At 41.4% G+C, this 14,471-nt stretch overlaps 1 protein-coding gene across 1 annotated transcript in view; it reads left to right on the top strand.

The window, feature by feature from the left end:
* mycbp2 (MYC binding protein 2) overlaps positions 1-14,471 on the top strand; it is a 212,614-nt gene that overhangs the window by 176,961 nt on the left and 21,182 nt on the right. The window contains 11 exon segments of the mRNA XM_038817780.1: positions 1,632-1,698; positions 1,701-1,791; positions 4,137-4,293; positions 5,507-5,656; positions 5,658-5,733; positions 6,430-6,497; positions 7,614-7,677; positions 7,680-7,822; positions 7,824-7,849; positions 8,967-9,060; positions 9,150-9,227. Of these exon segments, the coding sequence (XP_038673708.1) occupies positions 1,632-1,698; positions 1,701-1,791; positions 4,137-4,293; positions 5,507-5,656; positions 5,658-5,733; positions 6,430-6,497; positions 7,614-7,677; positions 7,680-7,822; positions 7,824-7,849; positions 8,967-9,060; positions 9,150-9,227 (1,014 nt within the window).

Raw genomic sequence — 14,471 nt, forward strand, 5'->3', positions numbered from 1 at the left:
TATTAAGGGGCTATTACTAGTGTCGTGTGGAATGCAATCGATTCCAATGAAAAATGGTGCAGGAGTCGCCGGGTTCGTGATTGACATTTGGGAGACTGCAGCCGCACATACACATTACACTCCCCCGACACACTCATCCCAGCCAACAAGATGGCACTGGTTGGGCTCTGCGCGCCCATACAGCTGATGGATTGTCTGGGACCAGAGGGTGCCCTGGGGGACACGCCGGGTTCACAATTTTTAAAAGCACAAGTGAACCATGCCTTCGGGAACTCGGCCCATCGGAGGCGGGGAATCGCGGTGGCCCCGGAGAATACCGGGTGGCGCCCGCTAATGATATGCAAACTGTGTATACTGTACATGCGTTCCATAATACATTGACGCCGCTGTCGAGGTGCCAGAGCATTGCGATTTGACGTCAAATCAGCACCTGCTGCGATCTTGTTATACAAATCGATTCTCCGTCCAATCGCCTTTCCCAATTTTGGCGTCGGCAAACGGAGAATCCCACCCTTGGCTTTTTGTGCGTCCTTAATAGAAGTATCTGCCCAAAGAAGGGCACAGGAACGCAAACGATGCCTCCCAGCCACTTCTCAAGGTGTATGCTAGACTAGGCTCACCCCTGGCAGACTGTTCTAGGCTTTCAAAGAGCTTTCCTGATTCAAGCAGTTTTTTGTCCAAATGCTGTAAAGGGTTCTTGCTGAGGCCTGCAATTGTTTTTTGTAACTATGTCTGTTCTATTTAAGTGAGTGCATCCTTATTATATTTGCAAAAATGCTATCAATGTCCTACTTGAGCCCCTGCTATTTTTCATCACTTCTGAGTGCTCTAATACAAGCTTTTAATTGTGCACTTAATTTAGTGATTACTTTTGTTTTTCCCCAGGGCTCCTACCTAATATTCGTAATTAATATGGTTATCTTACCCAGCTGGCAAGATTTTAAATCCTGAATCTCCTCTAATTCCTGTTCCCTCTGCACTCCTGGATAAGGCCCAATGGGCAATTACCATTAACATATAAATTACCTGACACTGGAAAATAGATGAGGGACAGCAGCATGCATCATGCAGGTGAAAGTGCCCTCCCACCTGAGCTCCACCCAAGTAAAGGCCTTTCAGAAAGCCTGTACTATTTTGCCAACTGCCATATGTTTAGATTACTGTGATCGTTCTGTAGTCCAGTGCAAAAACAGTTATCGGCAAACTCCAGTTACCATTATGGATAATTAATCATGCTCCTGGCACATGTTTCTATGGTGATAACTGGGAAAATGGCTAATGTACAATCTCAGCATGATTTGTTCAATCAGTCGTGCATTTACAGTAGAGTGCAGTGTACCGCCATTGTGATTTCACTTACTGCAACTGACGAATTGCACTCCACTGTTAAAATTACAATGCCTTTTGTCACGTTTGTGGCACCATTTTCCCCAATAGCGAGACCTTCCCCGTCCACAGTCTTGTGTATTGATTCCTTATCGCTGCAGCACTTATCACCTGCATTGAACTTTTCACTCAAATCCTTCCCTTTCAAGGATATGATAATGCAAATATACGATGAACAACGTCGCTAAATTCGCACGGGTTTTTAATAAAATGAGTCACTAATGTCATTTTTTGATGTACAACAGGAAAGAGACAGTGGAGTGTGTGAGCACCCGCTGTCTGACATCGTGATTGCTGGAGAAGCAGCTCATCCTTGCCTGAAACGTTCCACCGCCTGCTGCAAACTATTTCAGACCTGATTATGTCACTTCCCAGTGGCAGTTCACTGCAGCAGATGGCTCTACGGTAGGCTGTAACTCATGTATAAGCAGTAGAATAGATCTTACAAACTGCAACATTATTAAGAGAATGACAATTATCAAATTTCAGTCTTCCAGCAATGGGATAGCAGTGGTGCAGTGATTAAGTTGACAACATTGAATTCATCTGCCAAAATGCTGTGTTATGGGGCATACATGATTTTGTTTTTCAACTGTACATTTAGGGCAGCATAGTGGTTAGCACTTTGACTTCACAGCACCAGGGTCCCAGGTTCAATTCCCTGCTGGGTGACTGTCTGTGTGGAGTCTGCACGTTCCCCCCGTGTGTGCGTGGATATCCTCTGGGCGCTCCGGTTTCCTCCGACAGTCCAAAGACGTGCAGGTTAAGTGGATTGGCCACGCTAAATTGCCCTTAGTGTCCAAAAAGGTTAGGAGGGGTTATTGGGTTAGGGGGGCAGGGTGGAAGTGAGGGCTTAAGTGGGTTGGTGCAGACTTGATGGGCCGAATGGCCTCCTGCACTGTATGTTTTATGTTCTATTTGCTAAAATATTTAGTTTCTTAAGCTGCGTCAGTCAGAAATAGTAAGTCATTTTTATGCAACTTGACCAACGATGCCTAATAGATCTTGAGAAACAGTTACCCATCCAATGTAACTTTGACGTATTACACCCTTAAATCATCATTAAATCCTGTAATTGCATTACCTGCAAATATTCTGGGGATAAACCTCCTACGTTGTACTTCATGAGACTATAAGTGACATAATGAAAAGCCTTGCAGAGCAGGAGGCCTCCATGATCTTTGAGTTAGAAGGCATTAGTTTACATAATGGTGGAAGTGTGACCATTGGTCTCAATGAGGCAGCCTGTGGAGGAGAAAATGTGCAAATATTCCACTTCTGTTAACTATCTAATGAAAATTCCCAGAAAGTGCAGGTGCTTAGATGAGGAGAGAATTCAGCTTGACTTGGCTCCCTCATAGTTGAATCACTTAATTGACGTTGATCTAAAATAGCCACTTGGATGAGGTACCACTGGATTACTGACACCCATGGAATTGTGCACAGCTTTAAGAACGGTTGGGTTGGGAGCTTTTCCTTTTTTAAACAAAAAACATGACTTGAAGAAAAAGAACATAATTCACGATGGATATTCATCTAATCAAGATTGCGGAAAAAAAGTTTTGAATTGTTGGAATCACAGATCGCTGGAGTCCAACTAAGTTCTTTAAAAAGAAATCATTGTGTGCCGCACTGACTTTGGGAATGTCACGAAGATGATGCTTGAGGCTTATTTTTGGCTTAAAATTTCCGAAATGTTATAATTTTGGCAAAGTTTTTAAATGTTTATATAGATGTACAAGCTCTTGCTCTCGTCCCCTCCCCCACAAAGGTTTACGGGAAATTATGAGAAACAAAACTATCAAGCTAAACAATTGAAACAAGATGTGATCCGAACATTTTATAAATAGAATTAATCAGAATTCAATGTTGCTCAAGTTTTTATTTTACTTTTGTTCAAGTGTGTGCACGCAAAATATCTGCTCCAGATTGCTAGAAATCTGAAACAAAAATTGAAATGCAGGAGAACACAGTGATGAGTCGCATCAATGACTCGAGAGGCAAGTTAGGAGTTTGGTGTGGAGCCCATTTTCAAAACAGCTTGTGCTTGGAAAAAGAGTTTGCATTTGGAACCTTGTAACTTGTCTGTTCATAGATGCTGGATGACCCATTTGACTTATCCCAATTTTTTTCTTTCTTTTTGTTTTATACCGCCTGCATCCCTTATAATAATAATAATAATCGCTTATTGTCACAAGTAGGCTTCAATTAGCGTTAGTCTGAAAAGCCCCTAGTCGCCACATTCCGGCACCTGTTCGGGGAGGCTGGTACAGGGAATTGAACCCACACTCTTGCCTTGTTCTGCATTACGAGCCAGCTATTTAGCCCATTGTGCTAAACCAGCCCCTGAGGACGCTATTCATAAGATGCCTCTTAGAACAGCTGTTCAAAAAAGCCAGCACAGCCATAATGGACCTGAATGCCTTGTCTGTGTTGTATGTTTCTCTAATTTAATTAGTTTAGTGCTCCAGACTTCATTATTGTGCAGTGTATTGCAGTCACACAATTTTTTATGTTCTCCAGAAATTATAACGTGCACCCACTTAACATGATCAAATGTGATATTTAATGCTTGAAGGTTGCTTCATGATGGGTAGGTCGCACAGTCTGAGTACATGAGTCAAATCCTTGACCCTCTAGAAATTACTTTATTTACTTCTCTTCCTCCCCCACCCCTCTGAAGTTCCCAATATGACAACAGTCTTCAAATCACAAGCATTTATTTTATTACTGTTTGGCTTTGTCACTAGATGCTGGAGTCTGAAATTCAAGCAGTCTGATCATCAGTTCCTTCATCAGAGCAACGTTTTCCACCACATCAATAATATTCTCTCTAAATCTGATGATGGAGATAGTGAAGAAAGCTTTAACATCAGTGTGCAGTCTGGTTATGAAGCCATGAATCAGGTAAAGTTCATTTTTGTGTGTATATATTTTAGGTTAGGCCAGCATTTGTTGCCCATCCCGAATTGCCCTTGAGTAGGTGGTGATGAGCTGCCTTCTTGAACCGTTGCAGTCCACGTAGGTACACCTGTGTGCTCCCTCCTCGGGGAGGGAGTTCCAGATTTTGACCCAGCAGACAGTGAGTGAACAGCGATATATTTCCAAAGTCAGCATGGTGAGTGACTTTGAGGGGAACTTCGAGGTGGTGGTGTCAAATGAGGCTACGGGAGTTGTGGGTCTGATTAACTTCTTTCCACACAGTGAACCCTAGTAAGTGGTTTTCCCCTCGCTGCCTTGTACCAGAAATGGTTGCTACAGTATTGCTGTCACTTAAACGTACCCACCGTATTGCTGAACAACCAGTCTTCTCCCCACCCAGACATACATTCGAAAACTGGATAACACTCGAGGAGGTTACTTCCTCTTCCTGAAACTGCTGGGCATTGAGGCCATTATGATGCATCTTTCACTGTCCCACCTGGGATTAGCCATCATAGCAAAGACAGATGCTAGATTTAATTCAGGTAAGTTTTATCTGCAGCTCTGCTGCATTTCTGGATAAATATACGAACCACGGAGGGATATTCTGCAGCCATTGCTCACATGTTGGCGTATAACATGATGTACTGCTTCCTTTATTCAAATACAGCCCAAACCTTTAAACACTCTTTCTTTATTGGCTAATCTTGCCCATATGTGAGATTTCATTTTGTACACTTATGTCGTATGTAACATCTCGATATATCAGATATTTCATTTAGAATCTTTGATATTGAGCTTTCACAAGAGGGTTCAGGCAGCAAGTAAAGCAAATGACTTGCATGACCCCTGTAAAATGTCATATTCCCAAAGGGATATTTGTCGTGGTGGGTTTTTGTTGTTGTCTGTTTTGTTGATGAACTGTTAATTTCTGTGTGGATATTGACTGCTTTTTAACTTACGAGGCAGATGATACCTAGGTTAGGTAATACATTATATCTGTATTGTCAATTTGTTTCTTACACTGATACGTCATTCTTTCTCATCTCCCCTGTCCTCCTCCATGTGATCCTGTCAAGGAAAGTCAGTACGTTTTATCGCGCATGACTTGAAGCTGATTGTTGCTCTTGACATGTTTGCATGTTATGTCCCATAGAGGGAAAAGTCATTTGTTTCTTCATCCCCCTTTTTGCAGCAGGAGCTTTGTACTGTGACATGCTTGAAGGACCTCACTGGTATTGTAGATATTAAGACATCCAGCAGGCCAGCTATGATTGGTAGCCTGACAGATGGATCGACAGAAACCTTCTGGGAGTCAGGAGATGAAGACAAGAATAAAACCAAGAGCAATAACTATAAATTGCATGAAAGGAATTTGTGCTCGTTATGTATCTGTTCATAGGTGGACAACTCATCGAGATATTGGGGGGTAAGAATTACAAATGTATTGTGTCTTTGGTTTACAGTTCTATCCTCTCATATTACTGTCAGTCCACAATAAAGGTATTCCATTGGCAGCCTCGTATTTATTCTGAACTAAAATAGCAATTAGCGCATGAATTATCAGAGATTATAGGTCCTGGTCGAACAATAGACCCAGCATCGAGAGAGATTTGCAGCAGAATTAGATCCACTGTGTATTTCCAGTCTCTTCAGCACCGGTGGCAGTTCTGCCGCATCACACCTGTGCCAGCTCTGAAGGAGCTTCCAGTTATAATAATCTTTAGTGTCACAGTAGGCTTAGATTAACATTGCATGAATTTACTGTGAAAATTAGTCCACGCATTCTTCCTCTTTCACCACAACCGTTCATTTTTTAATTATTTTTTTGTCTGTTACTATCGAATTGCTTTCACCAGCCGCATGCAGTCCATGATCACAACTCACTGATAGGGGGGAAGGGACTCGTGTCCAACTCCAGATTTTTTTTGCTAATTATTTTAAAACTTAATACTTTGCAATCTTTCAGTTTGAAACAAATTTAGCAATTCGCATAAGTTACCTCTGGTGAAATGCTTGAGTGGTGAGTGATGGAGCGTGGTTAGGAGTTCATGAAATTATGATGCAATGTGCTTGACCTACCATGTTTACGCTAAAAATGCCCTTTGTTCCCTCCGTGCCGAACAAAGGTGTCTTCAAATGACTTTCTTTCTGGCAAAGCAACTGAAGACTTAAGCAGAATTAAACAAGTAAGAATTTGGAAGAAATTGTTCCTTGGAAGCAAAGCTTATTTCATTATAGTATGTTATATTCTCCTCCCCTTCCCCTTGTTGTATGAATCACGTCATTTGCAAACTTTCTTGGCATTTATTTCCGCCAGTAATCTTAAACTGCTAATGCTCCGTAGCCGTGCTTCAGTACCTTGGTTAGTTCCTCCATATAGATAACAATAGCATCAGCGTCAAATGATCCGGGGGTGGGCATGTGGCAGCAGTGGTTAGCACTGGGGTTTGCGGCACTGACGACCCGGGTTCGAATCCCGGCCCTAGGTCACTGTCCGTAGTGGAGTTTGCACATTCTCCCCATGTCTGCGTGGGATTCACCCCCACAACCCAAAGATGTGCAGGTTAGGTGGATTGGCTACGCTAACTTGCCCCTTAATTGGAGAAAAAAAATAATTGGTTACTCTAAATTTATTTTAAAAAATCTGTGGTGAGAAATCGGGATTGAGACTACAGGAATGCTCGTGGATCAATTTTAGTCCCATGACAGACAGTAAGAGATGTTGAATTGGAGGGGAGGGTTTTCATGATATCCCCATGCATGAACTGTGGAAAATAAACCTTGGTGAGCTGAATAACCTTTTCTTTTACGCATCTTAAACCTTCCAATAGGTGGCACAGTGGTTTAGCACTCACAGGTCCAGGAACCCAGGTTCAATTCCAGCCTTGGGTGACTGTCTGTGTGGTTTGCACATGCTCCCCGTGTCCGCGTGTGTTTCCTCCGGGTGCTCCACGTTTCCCCCTTCATCCCAAATATGTACAGTTACATGGATTAGTCAAGCTAAATCACCCCTCAATGTCCCAAAAAAAAAAAAGTGAAGGTTTGGTAAAGAGGTCATTGGGATAGAGTGGAGTACTCTTTCTACTCTTTCAGAGGGTTAGTGCAGATTCAATGGGCCCGAATGGCCTCATTCTGCACTGTAGTGATTCTGACTCTTATGATTCATGCTTGTCTGACAGAGGCACATTTCTTCCTCATGTAATTTAATCCCAAGTTGATTGGCTTAAACTCTTAATGTATTTACCAATTTTCTTTCAAGAAAAGATATGAATCCACTTTCTTTTCTTTCTTCCTGATCTTAGACTGACGTGGATTCCAGGCATATGGGATGGGTAACCAGTGAACTTCCTGGAGGAGACAATCATATTATAAAATAGAACTCAAGGGTCGTGAGAACACACTAAGAGTCCTACAAGTCAAGGTTTAGGATGGAAAGAGAAGTGAAAGCATCAAAATTGGTGGACAGGTATCAGCAAGTGTTGCTCAGCAGAAGAACTGTGAAACAGAGACCGCTTCGGGTTTTCCGGCTTATTACATCAACAGGTACGTTGTACTTATTTTGGTCTGTGGAGTCGTGCCTTTCACTGACCACTGTCAAAATACACATCTCTGATGTCATAATGACGTGAAATATGACTGTGCCAAGTCAGAACTTTAGTATTTTCAACTTACAAGAGCGTGTGGATTCTCGTGTGCAGCAGAATTGTAAGTAAAATTCCAAGTGCAAAAAGACATGACGGTCCAGTTACAAGTCATTAAAATGTTCAGAACTAATAATAGCCAGATGGCTAATGGGAATGCAGACCTTTATATCTAGCAGACTGAATACAAGGTATGGAAGTCCTGCTCCAGCTGTACAAAGACCTGGTTAGAGTGCACTTGGAGTAGTACCAAGAGCAGTTCTGGGCCCCACAGCATAGAGAAGGATAAATAGGCTGAGGAAGAGGTGGAGCATATGATATCTGGGCTGTCAGCCTTAATTGCAAGGATAATTTAGATCTGGATTCCTTGGAATTAAGAAGATTAAGGGTAATTCAACTGAAGTTTTCAAGATATTTCAAGGAACAGATAGGGAGAAACTATTTCTGTTGGTCGGGGAGCCTTGGCGGCATAATGTAAAAATCAGAGCCAGACCTTGAAGAAGTGAAGTTAGGAAGCATTTCTAAACAGATCTCTGCACTCTTTCAATTATGACACTTCATCCCCTCGTTTTTCTTCACCTCACCATTGACTCCCAGTTTTTAGCCATCTCCTCTAACCTCTTTGACTTACCATCTCTCACTTGTTTTTAAGATGCTGCTTGAAACCTACCCTGGCCATTTACCCAGCATTTCCTCCGTTATTTTTGTCTAATTATGGCAAGCAAAATAAATTATCTCGCCCCTCCTTTCCGAATCTCAATTCTTCATAGTTTTAAACCTTTTTTAAAAATCTAATTTTTCCTTTCTGCTCCAAATCTCCTGTTTTGATCTGGCCTCATAACTATAGTTTTTCCACCCCTAACATCGTCCTGGCGAAGGTATCTTGTCTGTGGTTTTAAGGTTTCTTCTTTAATTCGAGTGATGTTATTTTCTAAATTGCCCGAGTTCTTCATTTCGTAAAACTAACTGAATAAATGAAGCCATTTAACATGTGGATAACTTTGAAAAATTGTTGCAGGTGTTTGGTAAACTGATTTGTGGTGATGCAGAACCTACACCTGAACAAGAAGATAAGACTATTTTGTCTTCACCAGAGGGAGAAGAAAAGGTACAACAAAAGTTATCTGTTCGGTTTATATTTATTTTAAATAACTACCATTCTTAAAAGTGATTATTTTTCATCTTGTTTTGATGAAGGCATCTGATGCTGATTTGAAGGAACACATGGTTGGAATCATATTTAGCAGAAGCAAGCTAACCAATCTCCAGAAACAGGTTTGACATGAATAATATTTATTTTTCATGCAAGAGCCATTTTATGTATTGCGTTGTTTTCACAGTTCTGTGATTTATTTGCAGCCTACTTCAAGCTGTTGTTTCTTCCATAATAGATATTGCTTATTAGTTACCCAGCATTGTGCTGCCATTGAATATTCAGAAAAAATTGCAAGTAAGCTTGCAACAATTATTCATCTCGTATCATAAACTGTTGGGAAGTTAGCATATTATTCATCTTCCTATCTGCTTCAGCTGACTTCACTTCAAGTACAAGAATAAATGACTTGGTTTTCAAAGCAATACATGTACTGTTATGTATTTAATTATTTCATATACTCAGGATAAAAATATTTTCAATCCAAGGGGGTTAGTCGTCTGGCTACAGGCAGGTTTTGGGCCATCCTTGACCCCCTACACTGTGAATTAAAGTCTTTCTCTTAATATATTGATGCTGTTATGGGCCAGGGTTTGGAAAACACCAAAGTATATTGTGGAGTTCACCTGACCTATAATTCTTTCTTGATTTTGGTTGCGATGAGCACAAGAACCTGCCTTTCAGGTATTATTCAACAGAGTTCTTAGGCGCTTTTAATCAAGAAACAAACTTTATTCTACGAATCTAGTTCACATTTGTACAAGCGCACACAGTAAGAATTTTTATCAACTACAAACATAAAGACCCCACACAGCTACGGTAACCTATATAACCATTAATGAATTCCCCCTTAACTGTTCCATTTAATAACAAAATTCAAGTAAAACCAGAAACCCTTTTTCAAAAGTGTGGCCCAGCACACAACATTTTTACTGGTATAAGACTGTTATTGATACTCTGTTCCCCTTTTAAAACAAGGATTGAATTCCTTCCAGAAAGCAATTATCTATTTCAAGTTGCCAAGTAGTCTGGAAACAGTTTTTAAAATGAAGACAAGAGAAACACTTGTTTAAACCTGTGCAATTCAAACCTGTCCAAAACTCAAAGCGAAAGTAAAACCCATAGCTACAGCCCAGCGCGCACACACAATTACATCACTGAAGCCATGTGTTCAGACAGAAACATTTCTTAAAGGGACACTCCCATGACAATGCCAACATGGATGGTTCAGTTGTCCTTCAAAGGAACATGATTTTCTGCAGCCAAGAGAACCTAGGAATTAGGAGCAGAAGTAGGCAGTTTCGCCCTTTGAGCCTGCTCTGCCATTTAATCAGATCATTGCTGATCTCTTCCTTGTCTCAAAGCCACCTTCCTACCTGTTCCCCATATCCCTTGAATCCGTTTTTTAAAAATCAGAACTGTATCTATCTCCTCTGAGAAAATATAGCCTAATATAAAGCTTGTATGCAACAAACAAAGTTTAAAATTTGAATACAAAGTAATATCAGACACTGATCAGCTGAGGTGGTGGTGGCTGAGCAAAACCCTCGGAGAACATTGGCTAGATTTATATAATCGTGTCTTTTCAACTTAATTGAAAGATTCTATTGTAATAAATATTAAAGTATCCAATAATGGATGAAGCAGGCCTACAGATTTGAAATTTCCCAATTCTGCTATATTCACAACCTAAGATTTGGAACAGTAAGAAGTCTTACAACACCAGGTTAAAGTCCAACAGGTTTGTTTCAAACACGAGCTTTCAGAGCGCTGCTCCTTCCTCAGGTGAATGAAGAGGTATATTCCAGAAACATTTATATGACAAAGTCAGAGATGCCAGACAATGCTTGGAATGCGAGCATTTGCGGGTAATCAATTCATTACAGATCCAGAGATAGGGGTAACCCCAGGCTAAAGAGATTTGGAAAGCCCTGGAGAGCAGTGAATATTTAAGCTGCTGCAGATTATAAGTGCTCCATGCTAATCAGAACAGGGGGTAACCACGGAATTGTGCTGCTGATCAAATTGAAATTCTTCCAAGGGCCAATAACTAAAACTTCCACAGAACTATACTTATACTTAGCACCATTAACATAGACATATGTTTCAAAGCACTTCACAGCCCCCTAATCAAAATATGGATCAACTCTTCAATTCCACCCACTTCATTTAAAATCAAATTTCATGATTTAAATATATCAGAAATTAAAGTAACAAATAGGAGCAAGAATAGACCATGGCCTTTTGAGCCTCTACCATTCAACAGTATCATGGCTGATTTCTATCTTAGCTCTATCTTCCTGCACTATTCCTGTATCCAAAAAATTCTGTCTTGGAAATGCTCAACCGAACATTCTCAGCTCTCTGGATTTGGGAATTCCAATGATACCCAACCCTTTGAGTGAAGAAATTTATCAGCTGAAAAGAGAGACATGTTGCCGAAGCTTTTTGGTTTACACTCGCCAGGAGAAACGCAAGAATGCCGAATTTCAAACAATCACAACAATTTATGCTACAGGAGAAAGGAATGCTGATTGGTTGGCAATCTGAGTCTGATTGGCTGAGACAGTACTATAGAGTAAGCAACGGGGAAGGATAGACTTTCCAAGCTTTATGGGTGATTCAAGCTTGAACACGATCCTTTTGTTGCTGGGAAACCAGTCCTAGCGTAGGATTATATGCAACATATATTCGTACGCAGAGACCCATTCTCTAAACCAAAGGAATGTTCAAGCCTTATTTGTGTATCAGGAAGCTTGAGACTCTACATAAGGAAGTAACTCTTATACGGTCTATTTACCGTCAAATTCTTGTTTATCTGCCACATAAACACTTGTCTGGACATGTAACTTGATTCTCTAAACAAAAGTGCCTTTTGTTAATATGTTCTTTTATATTCCTTGTTTTAATAAATTAGAGTACCCAATTCATTTTTTTCCCAATTAAGGGGCAATTTAGCATGTTCAATCCACCTACCTTGCACATCTTTGGGTTTGGGGGTGAAACCCACGCAAACACGGGGAGATGTGCAACCTCACCACGGACAGTGACCCAGAGCCGGGATCGAATCTGGGACCTCGGCGCCGTGAGACTGCAGTGCTACCACTGCACCACCGTGCTGTCCATGTTTCTTTTATATTCCTGATAACAGCACTGATGATTAATATGTGTACAATTATAACTCTGATACTATTTAATCTTTTGTTTCTGTATTGTGAGAAAATAAAATAAAACAAATCTGTTTTTTTTTAAATGCTTGGGGAGCGATAGTTCCCTGTGCTTTCCTATGGCAATGCCCTCAGCCAATGCAGAGCGGAGGGTCGGTACGATCAAGGACAGTAGCGGGAGATTGGGGTTGAGTCTGAAGAGATAGGAGAGGTCTTGACCGAGTACTTTCTTAAGTATTTATGAATGAGAGGGGCCATATTGTTGGAGAGGACAGTGTGAAACAGACTGGTAAGCTTGAGGACGATACTTGTGAGGAAGGAAGATGTGTTGGGCATTTTGGGCCTGACGGGATGTATCCAAGGATTCTATGGGAAGCAAGAGATGAAATTGCAGAGCCGTTGGCAATGGTCTTTTCGTCCTCACTATCAACAGGGGTGGTACCAGGGGATTGGAGAGTGGCGAATGTTATGCCCCTGTTCAAAAAAATGGAATAGGGATAACCCTGGGAATTACAGGCCAGTTAGTCTTTCTTCGGTGGTAGGCAAAGTAATGGAAAGGGTACTGAGGGATAGGATTTCTGAGCATCTGGAAAGATACTGCCTGATTAGGGATAGTCAGCATGGATTTGTGAGAGGTAGGTCTTGCCTCAAGTCTTATTGAATTCTTTGAGGAGGGTGACCAAGAACGTGGATGAAGGTAAAGCAGTGGATGTAATGTACATGGATTTTAGTGAGGCATTTGATAAGGTCCCCCATGGTAGGCTTATGCAGAAAGTAAGGAGGCATGGGATAGTGGGGAATTTGGCTAGTTGGATAATGAACTGGTTAACCGATAGAAGTCAGAGAGTGGTGGTGGATGGCAAATATTCAGCCTGGAGCCCAGTTCCAGTGGCTTACTGCAGGGATCAGTTCTGGGTCCTCTCCTGTTTGTGATTTTCATTAATGACTTGGATGAGGGAGTTGAAGGGGGGTTCAGTAAATTTGCAGACGATACGAAGATTGGAGGAGTTCTGGATAGTGAGGAGAGCTGTTGTCGGCTGCAAAGAGACATAGATAGGATGCAGAGCTTGGCTGAGAAGTGGCAGATGGAGTTTAATCCTGAAAAGTGTGAGGTTGTCCATTTTGGAAGGACAAATATGAATGCGGAATACAGGGTTAACGGTAGGGTTCTTGGCAATGTGGAGGAGCAGTGAGATCTTGGGGTCTATGTTCATAGATCTTTGAAAGTTGCTGTGGATAGAGCTGTGCAGAAGGCCTGTGGTGTGCTAGCGTTCATTAGCAAAGGGATTGAATTTAAGAGCCGTGAGGTGATGATGCAGTTGTACAAAACCTTGGTACGGCCACATTTGGAGTAGTTTGTGCAGTTCTGGTCGCCTCATTTTAGGAAGGATGTGGAAGCTTTGGAAAAGGTGCAAAGGAGATTTACCAGGATGTTGCTTGGAATGGAGAGTAGGTCTTACGGGGAAAGGTTGAGGTGCTACGCCTTTTCTCATTATCAAGTCGCCTCTCATCCTTCTCAGTTCTAGAGATTTATAAGATGATCGGGAATATATAGAGTAGACAGTCAGACTTTTTCCTCGGGTGGAACAAACCATTACAAGGGGACATAAATTTAAGGTGAATGGTGGAAGATATAGGGGGTATGTCAGGTAGGTTCTTTACCCAGAGAGTAATGGGGGCTTGGAATGCACTGCCTGTGGAAGTAGTTGAGTCGGAAACATTAGTGACCTTCAAGCGGCTATTGGATAGGTACATGGATTACGGTAGAATGCTGGGTGTAGATTGATTTGTTCTTAATCTAGGACTAAGTTCGGCACAATATCGTGGGCCACAGGGCCTGTTCTGTGCTGTATTTTCTATGTTCTATACAGTAAAATTTGACAGTCTTGGGCTGTCTGACCAGTGTCAAGATTTGGAAACATGTTTCCCTTTTTCAGCAATATTCAAGTTCGTATTACCAAGTAAAAGAATTGTCTCATTATCGCTGTCCTAAATAGTTGACTACTTATTCTGAGACTGTGATCTGCAGTTGTAGATTCCCTAGCCAGGGGAACGGTTTCCTGCATCAGACTGTCAAGCCCTTTAAGATGTTGTGTTCTCACGAGATGTTATCTCATTCTTCTGAACTCTTGGGAATATAATTCTTGTCTAGTCAATCTCTCATTGTGCGACAATCTGCTCTCCCACTAAGGCAAGGAT

This window comes from Scyliorhinus canicula, chromosome 14, assembly GCF_902713615.1.
Source record: "Scyliorhinus canicula chromosome 14, sScyCan1.1, whole genome shotgun sequence".
NCBI classification, from domain to species: Eukaryota; Metazoa; Chordata; class Chondrichthyes; order Carcharhiniformes; family Scyliorhinidae; genus Scyliorhinus; species Scyliorhinus canicula.